General features: G+C 42.3%; 1 protein-coding gene across 1 annotated transcript in view; it reads left to right on the top strand.

The window, feature by feature from the left end:
- plekha6 (pleckstrin homology domain containing, family A member 6) overlaps positions 1 to 26,658 on the top strand; it is a 69,508-nt gene that overhangs the window by 27,461 nt on the left and 15,389 nt on the right. Inside the window, 10 exon segments of the mRNA XM_037763973.1 lie at positions 12,299 to 12,486; positions 14,495 to 15,076; positions 16,401 to 16,887; positions 18,515 to 18,601; positions 20,152 to 20,205; positions 20,463 to 20,543; positions 22,242 to 22,313; positions 23,861 to 23,945; positions 25,085 to 25,230; positions 25,370 to 25,465. Coding sequence (XP_037619901.1) covers positions 12,299 to 12,486; positions 14,495 to 15,076; positions 16,401 to 16,887; positions 18,515 to 18,601; positions 20,152 to 20,205; positions 20,463 to 20,543; positions 22,242 to 22,313; positions 23,861 to 23,945; positions 25,085 to 25,230; positions 25,370 to 25,465 — 1,878 coding nt within the window.

Genomic DNA, 26,658 nt, shown 5'->3' with positions numbered 1-26,658 from the left:
AGAGTGGCTCCAGAGACGTTTACATAGAGAAAAAAAATGCAAAGGTATTGTGAATAAAATACTGATTTCAAGTTCCACATATCCTAATATGATAATGATATTTAATGGCATGAAAATGTAAGAATAGGGTATAAATTTGGAATGAAACCACTCATACCCGATGATGGCACCACACCGGCACAATGCTGTAATGTCAGCCTACCACAGGTCACAGGTAGCTACAGCTATTGATCAAGTGAATCTGGTGCAACAATGTAACGCTTTGTCTTTGTCTGTTTGGCCCAAAATAATTTTATAATAATTATAATAATAATAATTGATTCAGTATTTTTAGACTTTGATTTCAAATTTTCAGGCAATAGGCAGTATATTTTTGGCATCATTTGGCAAAAATTCCATAATAACCTTTCAGCATGTTGTAATTCAAGTGTTCTGAGAGATAACTAGACTTCTGCTCCTCCTCATGGCTCTGTTTTCAGACTTTAAAAATCTAGCCCGTGACGGGAGACTTTGACCAATCACAGGTCATTTCATTGAGAGAGAGCGTTCCTATTGGCTGTGCTCCAGTCACAATGGCGGTGGCGTCAAAAACATTCTCATTTTACAGCTAAACCGTGCACTACAAGATGATTCTGAAAACATCGGAGGAGAGAAATAGGCATTAACGTAACAGAATATTGGTTCATATTTGATCAGCTCTGCCTAGTTTGACCGTTTGGTTGAGTTCGAGAGTGATTGACAGCCGGCTCTCATAGACGGCAGTTGGACGGCAGACCTCAGATCAGCTCTTACTGCTTGTTTTCCTCCAGTCTGTGAAATCTTGCAGATGCCGTTAGGAGCACCAGAGGACACAGAGGCACATGATTTTTTTCAGGTTACCTGTTTCATGTACTACTGTCACGATATAGCGACCGTTTTATAAAAATAACTGTTTTTAGTCATATTTGCTCCACTCTCGCCTACTTCAGCTTTAAACAACACAAGGGGGCTGTGTTGCTGAGGGTGTTGTTCATTCAATTCAATCAAGACCAATTTGATTAACACATCTGTTTGAAGACCTCTCAGATGACTAACACTATACACTGTTTTGACAGGATTTTACAACTCTGGAAACAGCAGCAAATATCTTTCGTTGTGACAGTAGCGAGGTCAAATTTAAAAATATGCCGTTCATGTGCTGGAAGCTGCGTTGCAATGTGACAAACCTTTTTTTTTGCCAGAGCCCTCTGTGTTATTTTCTATACAGCATACCATAATGTACAGCATAGCTCTATATACAGACTACTACAACGGTAGCAAACTCTTTGATGGCTTAACCCTTCACTACGTGTCAACATGTCAGGTGGAGTAGTGAGCTTCTTTGAAGATGTTGAAGAGGTTGTTAAAGACGAGGTAACTGTCAGAAGCGGGGAGCATGTCAGCTTGACAGGGAGCGGAGGGAACACACATGAATGAATTCATGAGGGCTGTTTTGTTGCCTGCTGAGAGTTCATGCTGTGGGTATTTACAGTACAGATAGTGAAGGTTTATGACAGAGCATTCGCGTGTTATACTGTATATGCTGTTGTTTGAGTTCCTCGAGTTTGTCTTATTGGACGAGCTCCCTCAGGGCGTCGTAGAGGCGGGGCTCAGACTCCCTCTGGTCTTGTCCCAGCGTGCCTCCTTCAAAGTTGTCTGGGGATTCCTGTCCAACCACTTCTGTTGACGACAAATGTTAGTTCTGAATGACCCCCAGGTGACACAGAGACAAGCAGGTCCACAGCCTCTGATCCCGCTGCTGTCTGTCCAATATACAGTATGAACTGGGATTGCTTATTTGTAGATACATTTCTTTCTTTTAAGCAGAAATGTTTTCTTAAAACCCGGTTGATGAAGTAAATTGCTGAGTTTTGGGAATCATGGCAACATTGGTAAAAAGAAGTGAGATTATCAGAGAGGTTGTAAATAATTCCTGGAAGAGAAAACAGGTCGAACTAGAATTGCAGTTGGAGAGCACAGACCTCCGCCAAGGTGCGTGACTTCAAAAACAAATCACAGCTCACAGCTGGCGGGTTACAATACACTACGTTGTCTTTCATCCCGTCAGCTACCGCTTTTCTCTTTCTCACCGCGGACGGCCAGCAGCTCCCACACAAACATCCACACACACCTCTCTGCTCTCAGAAGGAGGCGGGGTCACACCTCATCAACGCTTCACCAGCTACACTGCGCATGTGTGTGGTTTTAATGCTCAGGCTGATCGGAATTCTTAAAAAAATTCCTGAATCCGGATCGCCACCAAATCTAATGGATTGTTCATTGTGCAACACCCCAACTCTCCAAAAAATTTCATTCAAATCCATTGTGAACTTTTGGAGTAATCCTGCTAACGGACAAACAAACAAACAAGCTGACAAACCAACGCCGGTGAAAACATAACCTCCTTCCTAGGCCTTCAGCCTTGGCGATGGTAATGGTTACCCAAACTCTTCAACTCAGACCTACCAAACAGTTTTTCTGTGTAATGGGGGATCATTGCTGACATTTATAGACTACAGGGTTTAGATTATATCTGGCTAAACTCGTGGCTTGTTTACAACCTGTCAAGTTCTAATAAACCAAAATGATCCTTCCAGCAAGGCACTAAGCCTCCTCATGATAAAGTGAATGTCATTAGAATACAAGTGAGAATAATCAGATGGCAGCTATTTGGCTATTTACACCCGGTAATAGTAGTAGTAATATACAGAGCAAGAGAAAGTACATGGATGGAGCAGGTTGTGGTGGATGAATGAATCAAACTCAGGACTATCACTGTGGAGACTAGGGTTTGAGTTCTGTGAGAAGCCTGCTTTTGACTCAGTTGACTTTCAGTTTTCTGTTTTCAGTCGCAATTTAGTTCATCAGCCTTCGTATTAAAAGCATTGAAACAGAGAGCAGCTTTTCTTTGCTTGAGCACGAGGGAAAAAGGAAATAAATGAATGCAACAAAAGACAAATGAATTAAATTCACACATTGGGTATGTAATTTATCTATATTCTGCATTGTATCTCCCATCCTAAGACATGTAGCACAGGTACATATATAGATGATTACAGCTCATTAAGGCTTTCTATCGCGTGCCAGCCACTTGATATGTTTGTGTGTGTGAAGCTCGGGTTGGGAAGTCACAGTGCATCTATTGTGAATCCTCTGCAGACCGCCTCACTGAGGGAAGAGGGTGCAGGTTTGGCCTTCAGCAGGCCAAAGGACCACATCATTTAAAGATTCTTCCCCTCAGATCTGACAGCATTAATGTGTACATAGATATGTTTGTCTGTCTGTGTGTTAGCCTGATTCCATGCATTATGTACTACTATGGTTTTCCATGTCTTTGGCCCAATGCATAATCCTTATTAGGAATAACCTGGATGCATAGATTATTTGTCATTTTAAAGAAAAATTTGATAACTAATTTAAAGTTGCGTAACATAAAAGTAAGTTGATTGACTAAATCTAAGTTTATGAAACTTGTGCTCATGATACTGATCATGCTGATCACTAGATTTTTTTAAATTTGAAACTAAATTATTGTCTAGAACAATGACTTTTGCTATGAGGGAAGAGAGGAAACATTTGATCACACAACATATTATAACTATTATTAATCCTCTATTGTAAATCCTGTCTAAATGGAACTAAAGTGATGTTTTGTGGTTCCAGGGGGTCTCAGCAGAGCCTCGCAGATCCAGGCACTTTTGTCCAAACTGAAACTGTTTTTGAATATTGAATCGAACTCTCTTCCTTTTGGAAATTATTTGACTAAACCTCTACCTTTCAATAGAACTAAGAGTCTCCAGCCACACTAGTGGCTGCGAGGCTGTGCCTTGCTGAGGCTAAATACTAATGTCAGAATGTTAACATGCTCGCAATGAAGTTGATGTTTAGCAGGTAATGTTCACCATGTTCACCATTTTAGTTTAGTGCACTAGCAGGTTAATATTTACTAATTAGCACTAAATACAAACTGATGGTAATGTTTTGGAGGCATTTGGTCATAAACCAAAGTATTGAACATATTTTAATTTGGTCCTGATGATGGTGCTATAGATTAAAGGTCAAAGATGCCCTATAGTTGGCATGGATGTGTGTACCAGATTGCATGTTAGCACTAGAGGGAAAAGTCAGGGGATCACAAACATGAATGGCTGAATACAATTTAGTGCCGACCCCATCTCGTAGATGTTTGAAACTTTGACCTGCTGGTGAACAAAGTCAGTGGGATTCATCTTCTGAGAGCCATGGATTTCTGGCGATGGCCATCCATAGAGCTATGTCGCTGGAATGGCTAAGAAACAAAGAATCCTACAAGACAACATCATACGAAACAAAAAAAAAACATTGTCACAGAAAGGTGCAGTCAGTTCTGAAAATAAATACATAATCAGATTATTTTTATCTCTTCTCTTTCATCCAGCTCCAGTCTGACTGGGTCTTTGAAGGATTAGTGGCTCTGACAAGAATCTAGACTTCATTTTAATCAAAAAGTCTCAGCCGAGTTGTTCACCTACATCAGAGATCTCTGCTCTTTTTGGAGCGTTGCTTTCAATCGGCGGCTCAGTCAGAGAGCTGTTGAAACCTGTTGTACCTGCAGCTTTACCACACGACTCTGTATAGAGGTGTGGCCGTATAAGGAAGGAGACATTCAGTAAGAGGAGTAATCTCCGTCCAACCGAAGGCTTTTGTTATGTCTCAGTCTTCAAATCAAACCCAAACATCCGGTCTGTAGTTGTACCCTAAGTTCTGAATGTTATCACTACAAATCTTAATCCATGCCCTTTGGGTGTTTCAGTTCTCCAAGAAAAGTATTATTATATAAAAGTAGTATTCCTGTAGAGCGTTGGACCCAAGAACCTTTTTTTATAACTCGTAAAAGCCTTAAATACTTTGTTCTCATTACCCCCTCATAGTGTAAATTATTAAGCTTTAGGTGTATGTGTGTGTGTGACTCAACAGCCAGAGTCATAGGGTTACACCTATGGGTGTGTATGTGTGATGTGTGCGTGTGTGTGTGTGTGTGGGTGTGTGTGTGCTATGGAGCATAGCCTCACCCTTCCTGACAGCAAACAGTTCCACAGAACTATCAGGTGGTTGTGAAAAGATGTTGCCGTTCATTCCTTGGGGGCTTTTGTGTGGCTTTTCTCTCTCCGTTTTTGTGTTCATGTCACTGACTGAGGCGACATTCATCAGCGTCCGCTGCCAGCTGATCCTCTTCCAAACACAGGACTGGGGAATACTGAGGTGCAAAGAGAGTTTAGTAATACACTGAACCAGGCTAAAAGTCTCCTGATAGTTGTCCTGAGAGCCTTTCATGTTCATAGTCTTTCTAAGAGTGACCTCCTAGTCTCTCCTAAGTATGGTGCTAGAATTAAGGTCATGGGGTTGTCCATTTTCTATATCCACTTATCCCATTGTGTGCGAGGCAGAACACGCTCAAGACTGATCACCAGCCTGTCAGAGGAGAAACACACACACAGATAAACACATTTACACCATCTGCATGTTTTTGGACGGCGGGAGGAAACACATGCAGACACTTTGGAGAACGTTCAACTCCACGCAGAGAGACCCAGTCAGTGGGTTTGGAATGGAGAATGTTCTTGCTGAGAGTAAACCACTGAACCACCATGTAGTCATGAATATCTTCAAGGATTCCTCCTTTTGTTTGAGCATTTGAGTGTGCTGAGCTAATTTGGTGATTGTCTGCCTATTTGATTAGGAAATCTCTTTGGTTTGTAGTTAATGGAAGTGTCATGATGGCTATCTGGTTTAAAGTTTGATATTATTTGTACTTTGAAGAAAAAGAAGAAGAATCATGCTCTGGAGACTATGAATAATAAGCACGGCAAAAATCAGGGAAAGTTGTCCAGCATCTGTAGATGTGTCAGTGTTACACAGATGACCATTACACCACCATTTGTTCTCAGCAGTACAGGGGCAAGAATACGATCCACTCATTATTATTTATTTATTATTATTATTATTATTTTATTATTATTTATTACTTTTTTTGTTTTATTATTATTTTTTTTATTATTGTTTAATCAGATTTAATCAACCTGTTAATCATGAAATAAAGCCTCTATACATGTACTGAATGACAGTGTACGGCGTAGTGTACGGCGTAGTGTACGGAGTAGCGTACGGAGTAGCGTACGGCGTAGTGTACGGCGTAGTGTCCGGTGTAGTGTGCGGCGTAATATATGATGTCGTATATGGTGTAGTGTACGTACTGTACAGCATAGTGTACGACGTAGTGTACGATGTAGTGTACAAAGTATTGTACGGCATAGTGTATGACGTAGTCAACGGTGTAGTGTCCGGCGTAGTATATGATGTAATATATGGTGTAGTGTAGGTAGTGTACAGCATAGTGTACGGCCTAGTGTACGTTGAGTGAATTTTTAAAAACTGTGAGGATTCTCTCTGACCTGTCAGTGGTCTGCAGTGTTGTAACTCCACCTTCTAGTATCAGCTCTTGCTTGGGAGGTGGTACCAAAAAGAGTACCAGGTACTAGGTACTACTCACAAATTTCAACTATAAAGATCAAATCGAGTAGAGTCATGCCGTAATATGCTGTAGAAATGTGGCATTTGCGCATATTAAATAACATTTTTATTGACTTTATTATTATTAAAGTAAATACCTTAGCACGTTCTTCTATACATAAGAAGCGTTTCTTATGCCTCAGCAAACGTTAGTGCCTGATATCTGTAGTGCAGGTGAGCATTGCTTCCGTCTCAGGCTGAGGGTTAACACCAAGCTGTGAGTGAATTGTTCTCACAGCTCTGTCAGTTTTTGACAGTCTGGTATGTCTGTGAGAGGGAGAGACAGCTGACCTGCTTTACATCTAGGCCAGATTATAGGCTACTTTACTGTCTAACAGCAACTGCTTTAAGTAAACAGGAGTCATGGGAGGAATACATATCTCACTCAGATTTGTGATTTGCTGCTGCATATAAATTCATCCACACACTCTTCGTCACAGAGTAGGAAAACACATTGCTATCTCCAGTTGAGTGACAACTTTGTTTGGCACATTTTTTTGACTTCTGCCCCACTGACGTGTGTTCCCATTTCCTTTTGTACTAGTGAAATGACCAAAAACAGTCCAATCTCCATTCTACTCCTGTTCTATTTCTATGGCAACAGCACACGGTATGGAGAGGATGATTCATAATAAGTTTAGTGGACCCCTGACCATTTCTAGTGAATCACTTGCCACTTGAACACATGTTAATGAAAATGTTATCTCTTCAGGTGGCTTTGTGGTAGAGATGTGAATCTTCATCGGCCTCACGATTCGATTACGATCTACCCGTCAACGATTCTCAAATGCATCTCAATGTATCGCATCCTCAATATCCTGTAGTGCACGTGGCTACTTGTTGGTAGCCGTGAAACTTAACTCTCAGTTCAGGGACATCATGGAGAAAGATGACACGCAATGCTGTGCGTGTGTGTGTGTGTGTGTTTGTGTCGGTCGACATGGACTGATGACCAGAGGGCATGTTTGATTAGTCAGGTACATCATGTACTGAAAGTGTACACATACAAACACACACACTCTTACACACATTTCTGCTGGATAAAGTACTCACTCTTCCCATAAAATAGCTTTGACATTTGAATGCATCATGAACACACACGTGGCACACAGCCAGCAGATAATAAACCACAGAATAATTAACAAGCATGTTTTCAAGTCACTGTTCGTGGCAGTTTGTGAACATTGTTAAGTGTAATCAATCCATATTTTTCCCTCGCTTCCTCCCTCCTTCATTACTTTCTTTATTTTCTCCCTGTTTATATTTATCTGATCATCTTTCTTTTGCTTGTTTTCCTTCCTTCTGTCCTCCTTTTCTTCCTCCCTCTTTTTCATTCTTTCTTTTCTTACTGTATTTATATGTTCTTTCTTTCCTGCATTCCCCCTGTTCTTCCTTCAATTCCTCCTTATGTTCATCTCTTCCATCCTTAGTGTCTACCTCCCCTTCTTCCTCCCTCGCTCCGTTGCTCTCTCCCTCGTTTTCATATTTTCTTTTCTCATTATATTTCTTATCTGATCATCTCTTTCTATTACTTCCTGTTTTGTGCTTTTTCTTTTCCTTCATTCCTTCTTTCAGCTTCCTTCTCACTGGCCTTCTGTCTTTTGTTTTCCTTTTTTGTTCCCAACAATATTAATTAATAATAAATGAGCACAGTCATTCTATTTGTTTGATTCTAAAGAAGAGAATTGTGAGAGGTAATGTTGATATGTGTCACCTCCTCTCTCCTGCATCCATCCTTCTCCCTCTAACTACCTGAATGAATGAACAAAGGACAAAGGAGGGAGGCTGCACGCACACACACACACACACACACACACACACACTCTCTTCCCATAGCCCCACCTCTGTTGCTAGGTAACTGCTGCCCCTTACTATACAGCCATTTCAGCCAATTGCATCGCCTCGTGTCACCTCCAGAGGCGGAGCCTCAGAGTGCTCCACCGTGGAAGGAAGTGACTTCTGTTTATCAGTGACATCATTTCCTCTTGCTGTCTTAAAGCAGTACCGCTCGTCCTCCTCTTACACGCACACACGCACACACACACACACTCAGGTCTTCAGTCACTATGATGTACTCAGCAGTCAAGGTCGAATATACAACCAAACTGTCGACACACCGGCAGCATCGTTGGTACACACACACAAACACACACCAAATGTATCATTCTTGTTTTGATAAAAATGAGGGTTTATGGTCGAAAATACGGATTAAAATGACGTGTCTATACATCTTTTACACACATCTGCATGCACCGTATCAGGAGAGGAGATTGTGTTGTTGGTGAGGGAGCAGGAGTACGACTCAATCACATGAGATTAAAATGAGATTAGATCAAATTGAATTAGATGTCACCAGCAGAAAGCAGTGAAGTGATGAAATATTTGTGTAGACCAACATGGATGTTTGCTTTTCTCGGGGTCCCGACGGCAGTTTTGCAATTGAAGTTCTGCATTGGGTGAAGACAATAAGTAGCAAAAGAGTACTGACCACACAAACAAACAGACGTTATTTTCTATGTAAACTGAACATCCTGTGAGTGAAAGGCAATCGAACTTTAAGGATGAACCCATGTACGTCCTGGTTTTAGGACTACAAACTGCCTGGAAGAGATGAAATGTTAGTGGCCCATAATGTGGAAATCAGGTCAGCAGGACACTTAGAGGAAGCACCACTTAATGAAAAGACTGTATGTAAGAAGTGGATGAAGTCACTGTGACGCCACCCACTGGTTTGTGTTTTTTTGAAGCCTTGAGTTTGGCATTTTGGTCGTCACCATCTTGGTTTTTGGCCGTTGCCGTCTTGTTTTTTTTGCAACCAGAAGTGGCACGAGAGGGTGGAGCTAAGCACGACCGAACACGAATAAGACACTTTCGGACGACAGAAAAATGCTCTAATTAACTTTGACGCCGTGGTAGCGACCTGTCAATGAATGTATTATTGATATGAGTGGTTATTATGATTGATGCCATACTCGACATGGACATTCTGCAGGAGTTAAAATGTGTAAATAAAGCAAGTATTTAGATCATAGTGGATGTGAGCACCATCGTTATTTATGATAAACAGCAAAAAAGAAGGTCATTATGTACATTTTTACTCAAGTACCCGAGTACTGTTTATAGTAGTTTTGTGAAAAGTATTTTCTTGTTTGTTTTCCTCCACTACATGTATGTGATGTCTGGAGTTGCAGACATCAGATACAACATGAGACCATAACAAGTCTTACTGCAGTTTGAAGCGCATACAGTCAATATTGCAGATTTTTGCTTTTTGAACTTGATCATTTTAATCTCAGGTTGTTTGTAGAGGCTTTTCATCACTTGGTGAATCAGTCAGAGAAAGCCACAGCTTTGTCCAACTTCTTTGTTTGTGCTGCCCTCTTGTGGTATATTTCTCATATTGTTTTGTCTTCCATATTACATAATAACAATATGGAATCATTGCTGCATTTATTCCTGTCCAACTGTGATTATTGTTAGTATGTTTCATTTCATGTTATTTTTAAGTAATAAGAAGGTGAAGCATTGTTCTAGACATGACTGACTACCCATACAAGGCTTTCCCCTTCAGGAGTGACTTATGTACAATTAGTATCCATAGCAACATGTTTTGCAAACTTTTGCAAACAGACAGATTTGTATTTAAAAACCTGTGTATCACAGGTTCAATTCACATTGAATATGGCGCTGAAAACATCAGAAAGTGAACTGTTCTCAGTGTTTTAGTTCAAAAGCTTCTTCATTAGGGGTGTAACGATACGTTTTTACAACGATACGATACGATACGATACGATAGGATTTCCATGGCTCCGATATGATTCAAGGACGATATTTGGCTCATCTAGAGCGATACGATATGATTAAATGGTTTGAAATCGACTAACGTTATTTGAATTTCTGTTTCGTTTTTTTACTTTACTCCCTTTATAATCTGCTCTTCTCGTCTGGATACGTGAGGCTGATGCTGCATGCACATAGATATCATGACGGGGAAATGAGTCATGAAGTTTTTTTTCTCTGAATGAAAAACCGACAGCGCACGGGGAAAGCACCGTTGAGTGAAGCCGCCCTCGTCAAGTGGATTGATAGCGCCTGCTCACGTAATGCCCCCAAAATTAAACTCTGCAGACCGGCTCCTCTACATTTGCAACAGCGGCAGCTAATGCAGAACGGTGCCGGGCTCCCTCCACGCCGCTACCGGGTGTGAGGGCGAGGAGCCTAGTGCGCCGTTCGTCTAAATGCACACCACGGATGCGTGCTCGCGCTGCAGAGGGCAGAGCTGGCAAGCTGGCATATGTCTGGAGAGTGAACCGGAGTAACGTTTAGCATTTCTTTACCAATAAAAGTGCCAAAAAAAACCTTTCATACAACATTTGTCGTCCTTAAATACAAGGTGCAAATCCTTAGTATCCATACAATCGATTTTTGCATTTCAAATCGATTTTATATCGATATACGTCTCCCGTGAAGGACAACTTGCCAAGTAGCTATCGATGTAGTTGGATCGTAGGAATATAAATCGATACATCGATGTAGTAGATGAATCAGCCATACAGATGACATATTCAGACCCAAACATCAGGCTAACCAGCAGTGACCTGTGTTCTTATAGACACCATGTCCATAACCTCTCCCCACCTCTCATTGTCTCCTTTCCGTCCCACCTGTGTCCACCCCTGTGAGGTCAGCTGGCCTCTCGCAGTCTCCTGTTGTGGTAGAAAGTGCAGTAGGTTGGTACACTGTTGATATTTCTTTCCTTCTTCTCATTAATTGTCCTGTCTGTAAAGAATGCACGATGACGTCTCTTGTACTGCATGTCTGCATTAACAGTTGGATAACTACAGTAAGGATTCATGCATTAACAGTCTTATCTTGTTCTGTTTGGGTTGTTTAGTTATTGACTGCATGTCAAATCTGCCGTTTAAAGGTACACCCTGTGATTTTGTTATTGCACCCGATACCACCTCTACAACCACCTCTGAACATAAGAAGTGAGGTTGGAGGAACTGTTTGGAACTGTAACAGATTCAGAGGGTGTAGCTTAAAACAGCTGACCAGAGGATTGTGCATGGATATCATTAAAGGAGGATTCTGGTTTATCACAACTTGGGTTTTATTTTCGGATATTTATGTTGTTCCCCTCCATTGTATTCACCAAGTTTGTCGTTGAGATCTTGGGAACACAGCTGCATCACTAAAAATAAGTCAGGATAGTCAGACCGTGAGAGCGGTTGGAAACAAACCCCTAATTTAGACAAACTTATTCAGAAGAGAGAAAGGAAGCAAACTGTAAAATTATTACCCGAACTCAAGTGTAGTCAAGTCAATTATATTTATACAGCCCAATATCATAAATATATCATATCATATGACACCCTCTGTCCTCAGACCTTCAAACTGTCTGTTGCAAACATCCACCACAGTTAAGAGACGCACTTCCTGTTTGGACTTTGATTTACTCTAATTACTTTTCAGTAGTTGTGCAGTCAGGTTGTTTTAGTATATTAGCGACAATGTTAGACGTTAGACCTCCAAATAAAGCAGGTTACTAATAATGATAAACCAGAATCACCTTTTTGCCTGGACGTCTTTAACATCGTGCTTCTTCGTTGCATGAGGAGATGAAGTTCCTGCTGATGAAGCTGATGTTGGGGGAATGTTGAGTGTGATCATAATAAACAGTGATGTTACTCATGCGCTGCCTCTCTCTGTGTTTTGTCTCCCTCCTCAGGTGTGGCTAGAGAAGGAGTTGGAGGTTGAGGACGGGGAGTTGAACGGTCCTGTTGTCTTCTGCATGCAGGCGCAGCACGCCGGGACCAGGACGTACTACTTCGGCGCAGACAGCCATGAGGAACAGGAAGAGTGGATTAAAGCCATGAGCCAGGCTGCAGAGGTCTACATTCAGCATTCAACACAGAGGTGCTGTTCACACACACTCACTCACACACACACACACACACACACACACACACACACACACACACACACACACACATACACATAGGCAATCATATTCTCCTGAGTCTATTTGATTGTACCTGTCCAATATGTCCCACCATGGCAATATTGTATGGGATAGTATGTGGTATTCATATGTTGGAGGTACTATGCATTAGATTTTTAGATTTAGTTACTTTGGTGCCACCTGGTGGTGCTATCAGGAATTACATTGTAATCGACAACAATGTACTCACTATATGAGACAAGTTGTTTGATGGTATTTACACCTGTATAATTCCTTCTTCCATTCGTCATACATCAACATCTAAAATATTTTCAACAAGCAACTGAGTTCTTCCCATGAGGTGACAAAGCTGAACACCTGCAGTGGATTACTTTAATAAGAAACACGTTCCACTTCGGTCGCCATTTCTTGGATTTCATGCTCCAATAATAATAATAAAATGGGTGTTACTGGGTGTTACAACCCTGTAGATGTCTAGGGATAAGGGAAGCAACAAGACTGCAGATGTAGTCAGAGGCAAACACTGCCGTTTATTGTTTAGTGTACGGAGTTAACACAAAAGTACAGAACAATGAGCTTCTGATGCTCCAAGAAAAACAACAGAGAAAGGAGTTCCGAGAGAGGCATGGAAAAATGGAAGGACTACTGGTGCCGCCAAACTATACAACAAACAAATTCAAAAACGCTTCCTAACCCAGCAAAGAAACCTCCTACTTACCTGCAGCCAACAACGGCTGAAAAGAAACGAAAACAAAAGCCTACCTGACATCACTATATCTCACCTGTACGAAACAAAAATACATTTAGGCAGCCACCATAACTATTGTGGGAATAGACATTTAAAACACTACATGTGGTGCACACTTATTGTAAGGAATGTATTTCTAAATAAATTATGCCACTGCCCAAATACTGCCCATATTCCTGAAACACTTAAAGGGACTGTTTGTAAGAATCAGAAATTGCTGGTTAACAGCAACACCTGTGGCTCGCGCTCGCTCTACATAGACATGAACAAGCATCGGTCAAAACAGTGAGGCGACACACGTCAACTAAAAGCACAATATCACTCTATATTTCAGCTGCTTGGCAGTAATGTTATCTGACCAGACGAAGGTCTCTCCATGAATCAATGCTGATCCTAGTGTTGGCTTTTCCTGCCTCAATTATTTCTGCACAAACGTCCACTGTACATTCACTAGATATTCTCAGAGCTAAACTAACTCTTCTGCAGTGTGTACCAAAGCTACGGTCTCCCCCGCGTCCTCCGACTGCGGCCAACACTGTTTAACAGACGGGCTTCACTAGATAGAACTTTGCGGTTTTTCGTGCTTCCGTGTAGTTTGTGTTGGAGTTTTGTCTGAACAGCGTAGCCACACGCGAGCGCGCATGGGACACCGACCCAAAATGATTTATACGTGTAAGAAGTTACAAACAGTCCCTTTAATTGACATAATGAATGAAATACTGCACCACAGTTAAACAGACCAATACACAGTAACCGTAACACCGGGGAACAGCATGCCACTAACTTCAGAATCAATGTATCTAGGCATTTGGCTCTGTAGCAGGGAGCACATGTTGCCAACAGTAATGAAGCCATTGTACAGCACCAACAAAATAGCTTAGGCATACTCTGAGTACTGGCCCAATTCAAGCACTGCGTAAAGTGCAGATTAGGACAGCGTGAGCTGCTGTCAGTCAGTGGAAGTGGCCTCTTGGCTCTGTGTTGTGCTGATGATGGAGGAACTGGGTATTACTGTGATAAAAGGAGAGATATACACAACTCTTCATTCCTAACAACACAAAATGAGCATTTGGACGATCAGTACATGCGATGATCACTGACTCAGCTACTTGGCCCGGTGTTGAGATTTGATATCTGCTTCTGTGATCATTTATGAAACAAAACAAAGCTGCCTATCTATCCTCATGCTTTCTTTTTCCTTTCAAATGTCACAGAATAACCTCCGACACCACGGCGGATCTCAACCACACCATGGTGACCAAGGCACCCAACCCACAAACACAGCAGCATCCACACACACAAACACACGGCGAGACTGACGGTGACCTCCCCCCCCAACCTAAGATCAACGGGGTAAACAGCCTCGACACGCCCCTGCCCTCCACCCCCCGCTCTGATCAGGAAGGGAAAAAAATCGACGGGAGACGAGGAGAAAGCGGAGGAGAAGGTGAAGACGAAGGGGGAGGATCCGGTCCCGACCACACCTCTCGCCCGAGTCACCATCCAAACGGTTGGGGCAACTACGGCCCTCGCAACACTGCGCCTCACAACAGCAACGGCAAACCCCCTCCATCCAGGACTCACAGTGGACATCATCGTGCCCCTCAGGGACACCCAGAGGGGAGTGTTACCCCATCACATGACCCCAGGGAGCAGCAGGATAACGTGGTGCTGATGAGGGGCTTTGTGCCCAGGACGGTTCCGGAGAGGGTTGCCCAGAGGAAGAGCTCCATGGCCCAGCTGCAGCAGTGGGTCAACCAGCGGCGGGGCATGGCCTCCCAGGAAGACATCAACAGGTAGATCAGTGACACCCGTCTCTCTCTCTCTTCACGTCCTCTTCAGTTCTTTGCACTTAGCTTCAGATGATGCTTCAGTGGTCATGGGGATACAGTAATGACACTGATGGTGCTGCTGTATTGTTGGAACGGTGATCATTTAACTATGCGTGCAGGTGTCCCCTCGTTATTGTTCATTATTTCATGGCATGCAGTAACATTGACAAATGTTGTTGTCAAAGCACTTTCATCTCCACTGCCTCAGACTTTGAGGTTGGTTTTCAAAACCCCATTTGTTGGATCACATCTGATTTTAGTGACTCGTAGTGGTACCTTTAAAATGAAGAAGCACTAATTTTCACATTTTTCTCAAGACAATTTGATTTGATGTACAGTATTTAGTTAGTAGAGTAGCTTATTGAAAGCTGAAGTAGGCGAGATGGGAGCAAATATGATTAAAAGAAAGTTATTTTATAAAACGTTCGCTGTATTGTGATGGTAGTACATGAAACAGGTAACCTAGAAAAAATCATGTCCCTCTGTGTCCTCCGGTGCTCCTAGCGACATCTGCAAAATTTCACAGAACAGAGGAAAACAAGCAGTAAGAGCTGATCTGAGGTCTGCCGTCCATCTGCCGTCTATGAGAGCCGGCTGTCAATCACTCGCAAACTCCGACCAAACTAGGCAGCGCTGATCAAATATGAATCAATATTCTGTTACGTTAATGCCTATTTCTCTCCTCAAATGTTCTCAGAATCATCTTGTAGTGCATGGTTTAGCTGTAAAACGAGAAAGTCTGTGACGCCGCCGCCATTGTGAAATCTGGTGAAGGAACACCAAGTTACGGTCACATGACTGGAGCACAGCCAATAGGAACGCTCTCTCTCTCTCTCTCTCTCTCAATGAAATGATCTGTGATTGGTCAAAGTCTCCCGTCACAGGCTAGATGTTCTAAAGCCTGAAAACAGAGCCATGAGGAGGAGCAGAAGTCTAGTTTTCTCTCAGAACACTTGAATTACAATATGCTGAAAGGTTATTATGGGATTTTTGCCCAATGATGCCAAAAAATATACTGACTACTGAAGTTTTAATGAGTTAATGTGCTTAGTTAATAAAGTTGAAATGTGTTATAGATTATAATAAAAAGGTCTTATCATGGTGAGATGTGTGGCAACCATGTCATTACAGTATTTATTTTACCCTTGCATTTATTTAACAAAATTAAGACTTTAAAACTAAAACTTCAAAAATGTTAAACACCTCAGTTGAGTGTCTACATCTTATTTGCATGACTTGACATGACTTTGGATAAGACAATAACCTCCATCTTTCCCTGTCCTTCCAGCCCATCTCATTACTACCCAGTGAACCAGGGCGTCTCAGGTGACTACTATGGCTACCCCGGTGGCCCTCAGTATGTGGAGGAGTACCCTCTGTACCCGCCGGGGGTCCGACCTGACAGCATCTGCTCCGTCTCTGCCGTGGGGGGATACGACCGACGCTGGACCGTCGAGGAGAAGCGCCACTCGCTGAGGGACGGACCCCATCAGATGTACGGACCCCCGATGCCCAGGGAGCATTGGGGGCCACAGTACTACGGTGGAATGGAAACAACCATGAGACGTCTGTCCATCCAGCCACGTTCCAGGTCTGTCCCCAGGTCACCGTCCTCGTCATCGGGGGGGCCCTACTCGCCGGTGCCGCCCAACTTCGCCTCGCCAGCCCGATCGCCGTCTGCCCGCTTTGACCGGTTTCCGGGAAGGACGAGGGACGAAGTGATCTACGCCGACCCCTCTGTCTACAGCCTGAGGAGGTCCATCAGCTCACCCAAGGTAAAACAATGAGTGTGTTTGTAGATTCATACAGCGGGTATAAAACGTAACCGCCACCTCAACTTGACAATATCTGTGGCCACAACTCACTTATTTCAACTTTTTTGTTCTAAAATGCCACTTACTTAGGGGATCTGAAATCATAATGTAATGGGAACAAGCTTGTATCTCATGTTTTCCCTGATAATTATACTGAATGTTTTGATTTTAGGAAAGTAAAATGAAATGAAAAGTATCGTCGAGGCTTAGAAATAATAGAATTAACGCTTACTATGAAAACAGATTCAAAAAGCTTTAGCAGTACAAAAAGAGTCTCAAAAAGTCGCCGGGAGTGAAAGAAAGAATGAGAGATTAATGTTTTGTTTTCATATTCAAACCTTTATTTAAACTGGAGTATTTCACTAAGGTTGCCCTCGGTTACAGTGACGTCGACTGATAGACGAGATAAAAGCAGTTACACAACAAGATAAAAACAGTTCCAGGTAGATATAGAGTGGTTTGTGATCATGGTTGGAAGAGTATATTGATTATTAAAGTGGGTTGAAGGTCGTTCCGTGAATCAGGAGCACTAAAGGAAGTTCAGAGCATGCTCTGGGACCTTGAAGGCAGGGTTGACGATGTTATCCAGTAGACACTGTTTGTTATATTGGTTGAAATGGTCTTTACACCCCGACAACGGACCATTACTTAAAGCTGAAGTAGCGAGATTGGAGCAAATATGATTAAAAAAAAGTTATTTTTATAAAACGTTCGCTATATGGTGACAGTAGAACATGAAACAGGTAACCTGAAAAAAATCATGTCCCTCTGTGTCCTCCGGTGCTCCTAACGGCATCTGCAAGATTTTACAAACCTGAGGAAAACAAGCAGTAAGAGCTGATTTGAGGTCTGCTGTCCAGCTGCTGTCTTTGAGAGCCAGCTGTCAATCACTCGCGAACTCCGACCAAACGGTCAAACTAGGCAGCGCTGATCAAATATGAATCAATATTCTGTTACGTTAATGCCTTTTTCTCTCCTCAGATGTTTTCAGAATCATCTTGTAGTGCACGGTTTAGCTGTAAAATGAGAAAGTTTGTGACGCTGCCGCCATTGTGAAATCTGGTGAAGGAACGACAAGTTCCGGTCACATGACCGGAGCACAGCCAATAGAAACGCTCTCTCAATAAAATGACCTGTGATTTGTCAAAGTAGATTTTCTAAAGTCTGAAAACAGAGACATGAGGAGGTGCAGAAGTCTAGTTTTCTCTCAGAACACTTGAAATTACAATATGCTGAAAGGTTATTATGGGATTTTAGACGGAGCTCCTGAGGCGATGCTACTTTCAAATTATGCTAGCTTTCCAACATCGTCGACCTTACCTTTAAGTATAATATAAGCCAATCATTTGAGCGAGTTTGATAGGGACCAAAGTTCCACTTCAGCATTATTGTGATGTAAGGTGTTGCTTAGCAATAAACAATGTTCATTACGCCTCTCTGTAAGAGAAGGCTAAACCTAATAAACAATGGTGAGTATCGTATATGTGATATTACCATATTCATCGTACTCCACTCTAACAACTTTCATTCATTCCTGCCTCCATTCTTCCCTTCCTTCTTTCCTTATTGCCTTCCCTCCCTCCTTCAGTATGACTACCCTGGTGATAGGAGGTCCTTAAGCCAAGGAATATACCACTACAACTACCCTGTATCCCCTTCCATCCACAATAAAATGGTATGTTCCCGCTAATGTGCTGTAATACATATCCATCGTCTGGATTTACATACATAGTCAACACACATTCCTGTGGAGGTAGGCACAGTCTACAGTAGTTATGGCACTTAATGCAGTGGTATGTGTAGCTTTGCTATGGCTAAGGGGTTTCTTCTTCTGCACAGCTGTCCTCTGTTTCTGTGTCCTAACCCTGTACACATCACCTTTTCTGTCTTCTACTCCTCTCTGCTGTCCTTGTCCCCAACACGGTGCTGGAGCTGCTCTTGTGTGCATAATGCGTATGAGTCTGTGTGTGTGAGTTTTACTAAAGAGAAACTAAATGACAGAGAGAACAAAACTGCATGAATTCCGCCAGTTTCACTCATGATCCAATGGACTAGAAGGCTTCCAAGCAGTCCCATGAAGTTCTGTATGCATCAAGCCACTCGATTAAAGAGGGAATGTGACAGCATATTATAATGTAACATGATCAGTTTTGCCAGTAAAAACGACAACATGCTCAGGCATTCTTCCCAGCTGATGGCAGTAATATGCCCGTGAAACAATTGAGCGAAAAGTTTGATGTGGTAGGAAATGCTTTCACCACATCAAGTTAAGCATCAAGGATACACACAATGCATTTTGATGAGTAAGTAGCTGTGTTTGAGCACGAGAGTGACCTTGACCTGACATTCATTGACCTCAGAAATAGTACTTTGACACTAGCCTATAATCTTAAATCAAGATGCTTTCACCCATATTGTATGGTCTTCATCAGTGCTGGTGTTTGCTCAGTTGTTATCACATGAACTAACTCTCCACCTTGGTGGTAAAGTAGTAAAGCCTGCGTCTTGCTTGATTTGATTCGCTGCCTGCCTGTGCCAAGTTTGACATTGACAAGCAGTGAAAAGTTTAGAATATTTTAACTTTTATGCGTGTCTTAAAACGGTAGAAAAACGCGACACGCTGCGCCAGAGAGGAGCACATTGCAGGCGCGCCTTCCATAGGACAACAATGGTTTTCCAGGCGAGGTATCGGCTACTTTATGCGAATCAGGGGCGTCTGGTACGACTCGTCGCCTCTGGAAACTCCCGAGAAACTTTTAAACTAACCGTTGTCAATCTGAAATAAAGACAGATTCATCAACTGCGTGGTTTATTTCTCACGTAAAATATTTTCGCAAACACATTTTCGGTGAACTATATTCACGAGGGAAAGCGTTCGTCCAATCAGGTCTCTAGTGCCTTGTGTCTAGTGGCAGTGCTGGGAAGTGAGGCGATCCCTCCCCATAAAAAACGCCCCTGTGGACACGTCCCTTGAGACCGATGAAGCCCCAGAACAAACACCCGAGAACAGGAAAATGAACAGCTTCAGTCAGACTTTAACATCTATTGAATTGTGTTTGCAGTGTTACAGTTAATCATTGCCTTCAGTGGTGTGGTTGGCAGATTGGTTGTGGTGCTTTGCTTTGCTGCTGTGTCACCCTGAAAGCCTTCTATCTGTACAGTATGTGTCTGTGTGATTTCCATGTGTGTCGCTGCTGCTGCTGCTGCTGCTGCTGCTTGGCTCAGGAGGACATATTAGACCTTCAGCTCCAGCGCAACCTGGATTACTTAGACCAGCAGGTAAGATGATGAACACACTGTATTGTCTGCCATTACATATTTCACACACTCTGTTTTCCCAGTCAGTGTTGACATTGTCAGTGTCTCCTTAATTCCCTATTACAGTCTCCTTTTCCTATGTTTCTTCTCTCCTTCCAAAGGATGCTTGCCTGTAAAGTAGCTTAAAAACATGTATTGGCTTTACCCAAACACAGTTTCAGTATTGTTCCAGTCGTCCTGTTGTTGTCAGGTCTCTGTAATCTGAGCTGAATCTTCAGGTGCTGGAGGGAAGCCGCCTAATTGGCACGGTTACCCGAATGGTGGAGCGCTCATCCTCAACAGCAAAGCTCTGTGTACAAGTAAGAGAGGAGAGAGCACCACAGGGAGGCAGGCTTCAGCTTCAACCAGCAGCACTACAATCAGAGCCAAAGCCTGAACTAGTCATTCCATTTTCCAGCTGGAACTAACTTCTGAATTGCCTTTTTGACTTCAGAACTAATTAGGGGAAGTTCTAAGCCGGTGATGGCTAGTCCAGTCTAGTCCAGTTCAGTCCTGGACAAAGGCATGTATAGACTATTAGACCAGATATAACATACCGACCCAAGCCTGCCTCTCTTTTCTTCAGTCCTTGTCTCGTCTGCATGCTGTCCATACTGTCACAACATATTCATACTCACGTAGCTCACGTCATATTTTCTGCTCACCCACTTGGCTGTAAGAGTCTGTGACCGTGTGTGTGACATAAATTTCCTCGCCTCGTCGAGTCTGCGAGGGTCCATATGGACATTTTATGGACATTGCAGAGACTTCTGCAGCCAGACACTGTTCTGGGCAAAAAAAAGACTTTCATCTGTAACAAAAAAAGAAAGAAAAGGACCTCCATATGCTTCAAACTAACTAGGTCATACAAGGTGTATTCCAAAGGGAGGGTGAACAGCATGCATCATAGCCTCTCCCTGGCTGCATCCCACTGTTGTTTGCGTAATCTATATAGTCTTGACATGTCGAATAATACACAGGGAGAAACGGCGCACACTTTTGGACAGTCCTCTCCTCATAGGCAGTCTCCCACCGCTAAAACCAAAGCCTCAGCTCGTCACGTACAGACTTGTTGACCTCTTCGGACATTAAGCTCATTTGTCACGTCTATAAAAGTGTGCACAGTCATTTTTTTCCCATTCATCACATACTCCCATGGTGCTGCTGTAGTGATCGGTTTTCAAGCTAAACAACATTATGTTCCCCTTCATCACATTCCCATTCAATCACAGATCTTAGGAGGACACATTGTTTTAACAACTGTGTTCAAGGTGTGGTGGACGGGGTGCTGGGGTGGCTTGCTGGGGAGGAAACAACTTTCCCCCTGAACTCCTTTCACTTTATTTACACTCCCAAGACGTGTCATGACATAATGTCGACTCGGTTCTTCATTCTGGGACATGAACCAAAGAGCTTCTGTGACGTTAACAAATGAGGCCGAGGTGCAGGGGTGCATCATATGAGCGCCAGAAATCCGGTTCATATCGTCTGAAGGGATGGCACCATGGAGTTCTCCTGGCTCCATTTAACTGATGGCAGATGTTACATGCTGTATGTTTGTGCGGAAACCTATCAATTGCAATCTGCTGGCAAAAAAAATAAAAACCCAGCCAGGAAAATAATCATTCATAGACAAGGCAAGATAACAATTGAGAATGATACTTCTCTTGGCAGGTAAATAGTAATTTCTCTGCCAACAAAGACTTCCTGAATAAATGAAGCTTGACATTCCTCAGAATAAAGAACACCACGTGAGCATTAAACTTTTGCTTTCCTCTCATTGGGGTAGTAAGTGTCTATACCGTTTGATTGATGTCGATCCTCTGGATGACCAATCGTTATTTCTCTGCCAACAAAGAAATGTGGATCTTTCTGACTAAACGAAGCTTTACATTCCTCAGAATAAAGAACATCATGATTGTCATTGCTTTCCTCTCATTGGGGTACTTATTGTCTACAGTATACCGTTTGATTGATGGTGATTACCTGGATGATTTATTCAGTGTTTGTTTTCACAGGTGCCTCCTTTCCATGATGTCTACAGCAGAGAGTTACATCCTACACTGAAGCTCAATGAGATAGAAACCAGTGTAAGAGAAACTGCATGTACATAGTAAACATACAAACATACACTTACCCAGATGATTCACACTTTGTTCCAAATAAAACTACATGGCCAAAAGTATATTATTGTATATTATTAGTATTGCCAAAAGTATCTGGAGAATCGGAGCAGCGAGGGGGACGGTATTGCTTTCGCTTTACCGCACCGTTGTGACGAAAAGAGAGCTGAGCCGGAAGGCAAAGCTCTCGATCTACCGGTCAATCTTGTTCCTAACCTCACCTATGGTTGTGAGGGCTGGGTCATGACCGAAAGAACTAGATCGCGAGTACAAGCGGCCGAAATGGGTTTCCTCAGGAGGGTGGCTGGCGTCTCCCTTAGAGATAGGGTGAGAAGCTCAGTCATCCGTGAGGGACTCGGATTTGAACCGCTACTCCCTTGCGTTGAAAGGAGCCAGCTGAGGTGGTTCGGGCATCTGGTAAGGATGCCCCCTTCCTGGACGCCTCCCTTGGGGAGGTGTTTCCAGGCACGACCAGCTGGGAGGAGGCCACGGGGAAGACCCAGGACTAGTTGGAGAGATTATATCTCCACACTGGCCTTGGATCGCCTCGGGATCCCCCAGTCAGAGCTGGTTAATGTGGCCAAGGAAAGAGAAGTTTTGTGGTCCCTGCTGGATCTGTTGCCCCCGAGACCCGACCCCGGATAAACGGTTGAAGATGGATGGATGGATGGCCAAAAGTATATGAATGTCCCTGTCTACATTTTTGAGCTACAGTCTGGGCCCCTAATCTGAATGCGAAAGAAGGCCAAATACCTTGAGCTGCTAGAAGCCTGCAGAGGGAGTGGGTGGAAAGCCCGCTGTGAGCCTATATCGAGGTTGTGGATCAAGAGGTGTGATCCATGGCATAGCGTGCCGCTTGGACACAAGCAGGGGATCTGATCATCACCCAGGTTAGGGTGTCTGATGATCAAAGACCCAAACACCCGATGACCCTGGGTTCATCACTGATGATGTGTCCCAGCCGCACCATCTACATGTAGATGGTGTTTCTTCAAACTGAATGCTACAGTGTACAATAATATTGACAATAGTGTTCTTCCAACTTTATGGCAAGACTTTGTGTTCCGCTCTTTCCTGTTTGAACATGACAACCGCCCCCGTGCACGAAGCCAGCTCCATAAAGAAATACTTCTCCCAGTTTGATGTTGAGGAACTTGATTGGTCTGCAGAGAGCTCTGGCCTTAACCAACCATCATCACCTTTGGGATGAACTGGAAAGCTGACTATGAGCCAGGCCCTTTATTGCCCAACATTAGTGTTGGACTTCACTGATGTTTGTGTGGCTGAAACCAGATAAGAAGAGTGGAGGCTTTACAACAGCATATTAAGAATAGCATAGTTTCCAGCTATCATATATGGCTTTAATGTCCTAGTGTCCCATATACCTTTGGCCCTATACTGTATGCATGTACCACACAGATACATTCTTGTGCTCTTTATCTTTGTTTTATTTTTTTCTCCCTGGTTTTCTACAATAATATATGCACTAACCGCCCGTGTCCTGTCTGACACAGAAACTCTTGGGTCGACTGTGTGAGCAGAACCGAATTTTGAAAGACCACGAGGCTGTCGTCCACAGACTGAGAATGGACAAGGTACGTTGTCTTTCACAGTAATATACCGTGTGTTTAAGAAACATTTTGTATTGTGAACCCTAACCCTAAACCTAAAAACTATGAACTTATCTGCGCTTCTAAAACTTCTTACCAGGTGTGAGAATGTGTTATAGTAAAGGAAAACCAATCTTATCTTATCTTCCCCATTTGTAAACACCTGCATTCTATTCAATTCAATACATCAGCCCTGCAATGAACATCACCTTATCCAAAATGTTCATTTTCTGTCAGGACTTAAGTTTGTGTGTTGATTCCATTCTACAGTCATTTTGGAGGCGCTGCGGTGCTTTTGTATGGGACCAACCCCACTATCTACAGCATCTTAAATTACCACACGGTGGACTGTTGTATTGCATTCCTGCACACTTAAGGCATTACGATAATCACAGGCAATTTTGGGCAAGTCATAGTCAAGTCAGCACACTGACACACTGACAGCTGTTGCTGCCTGTTGGGCTGCAGTTTGCCATGTTATGATTTTGAGCATATTTTTTTATGCTAAAGGCAGTACCTGTGAGGGTTTCTGGACATTTGTTTTGTGTTGTTATTAATCTCCAATGATAAATGTATACATACATTTGCATAAAGCAGCATATTGCCCACTCCCATGTTGATAAGAGTGTTAAATACTTGACCTTTAAGGTACATTTTGAAAGATAAAAAAATTTATGATTGATTTGTGATTAATCGAGATTAAATATTTTATTCAATTTACAAGCCCTGTTTTATAGTCATTAAAATGCAATATGTGCTTTTACTCACTTCCGTAACACTGGAAAACATCCTGAAGCATTTTAATGACTGTAAAAACCTTTTCAAACCAATCATTCAAAACATTATTGATCATCATTTAACCCTAACCTGCCAGTGGGCAAGTGAATTTTTCAGAGGTTAAGAAAAACTGTTATACGTCCTAAACATCACATATTATGATAATAAAACCATGATCAGCTCTTTTCCAATCACAACTTGTATAATAAACGGAAGTATGTCTTTAAGACTCAAAGTGGTGAGCTAATAAATACTGCACTTGTTATTTTTACGTTTAGGAATAATATAAGGGAAAGCTCATTTCCAATAAACTTCTGTTCTTGCTCGCCATGCTTGCTGTTCCCAGGACAGCTTAGAGGAAAGCACTGGTGTCAACTCATCAGGAGATGGAGCTGTACCATAACCAGCCTTTGGCCATGGAAAAGCTGCGGTTCAAGAAGGAAAACCCTGCAGAACCAGCTCATCAACATCAGAGGGAGCTCTCCCAGGCCTCCAGCGTAAGACACTGCAGGACATATTCTGGACCCACAGCTGCAATTTTTAAAGATGTACTCCGTGTCATCAGACATGATTTATTAGCCAAATGTGTTAGAAACATTCTCCGAGAATGACTGCATTTGTTTGTTCCTCTCTTAGGCTTTAACCACCACTCGTATGGAGTTTGAAGCATTAGAGGATGAGGCCAATGCCATTCATGGAGATCTATGGGAGCAGCTTAATGCAGGAGGGCAGGTAAAGGGTCACACTGCAACCCTGTCTCCTACAAAATTACATTCCCATACCCACTAATCTGCATTTTCAATTACGTTTTGAGGGAAACTTATTTTCTTTCTTATACGGTCACATTTTAAAATAGTTTTAAACACAGTTAAATGTTTTAAATTGAAAGAAAAAACAAAACTACTTGGTTAGGTTTAGTAAAAACATCATGGTTTGACTTAAAATGACTATGTTAGAAATGTTATTAAGCTACAGATGTAAATTTAAATAAGAGAACTTGACTTTTGGCTTCACATTGAATACGAACAGCCGTGTCCTGGGTGAAAGTTCAGGGTTTGTTGACCTATCTACCCCGACTCTGTCCCTACGCGGAGTTCCGCAGACTGTTATCACAAACACATTCGTGATACGTCAAAAGAAACGTAAACCGTGTTATTCACATCAATTTTCTATTCATAATAGTAACACATTTATTAATTTAAAGTTAGAATATGTTACATTTTGTTGGTTGCTGTTTGTAAACACACGGCATTTACAGTTGTCCCCTCCTCCTCAGCTCAATGAGCAGCGAGTGTGCTATAGGTTTGAATGAAGAGAGGGAGCGTCGTTAGTTTAAGCAGTGAATCGCAGAAATAATACGTTATTTTTTTTCACGATGGTTTCGTACTAAAACACAAATGAACACATCCACACCTCTGCACAGCCCTATTAATTATATTTATTGATCACTTCACTGTAAGATTTATCAAGGCATGCCTCAATGATAGTTAATGTATTTTTTTTTTACTACTTATTCAATGAAAATAGACAAGGTTAATTGAAGGGACAACCTGTTTTTAATCCTGTGTTTTATCTAGCCTTTATTGTTTTTAAATGAGATTATTTATAAAATAAACCTATGCCAAAAAATAACTCTTAAATGATAAAACATGTGAATCACTTGACTCAATTCCATGTGAATCTAATGAATCAACACAACTTCTAAATTGCAATGTAAAGATAATTAGTTAATTTGTTCATTCATTGAGCCCATAAATGTCTGTGTGGTGTATATAAAAAAAGGAAACGCAGTCAGTGGCCTTTATAATTCAATCGTCATGTTGCTGCCACCGATGTTTTACTGTGTTTTCCGAAGTAGAGGACGCCTCCTGTCTGCAAAAATTCAATTCTTAATGTAATGTTTTGTCATCAGTTATTTTGCTAAT

The sequence above is a fragment of the Sebastes umbrosus genome, chromosome 1, assembly GCF_015220745.1.
Source record: "Sebastes umbrosus isolate fSebUmb1 chromosome 1, fSebUmb1.pri, whole genome shotgun sequence".
NCBI lineage: Eukaryota > Metazoa > Chordata > Actinopteri > Perciformes > Sebastidae > Sebastes > Sebastes umbrosus.
The sequence above is the reverse complement of the archived record's forward strand: the minus strand, read 5'-3'. Positions and strand labels throughout refer to the sequence as shown.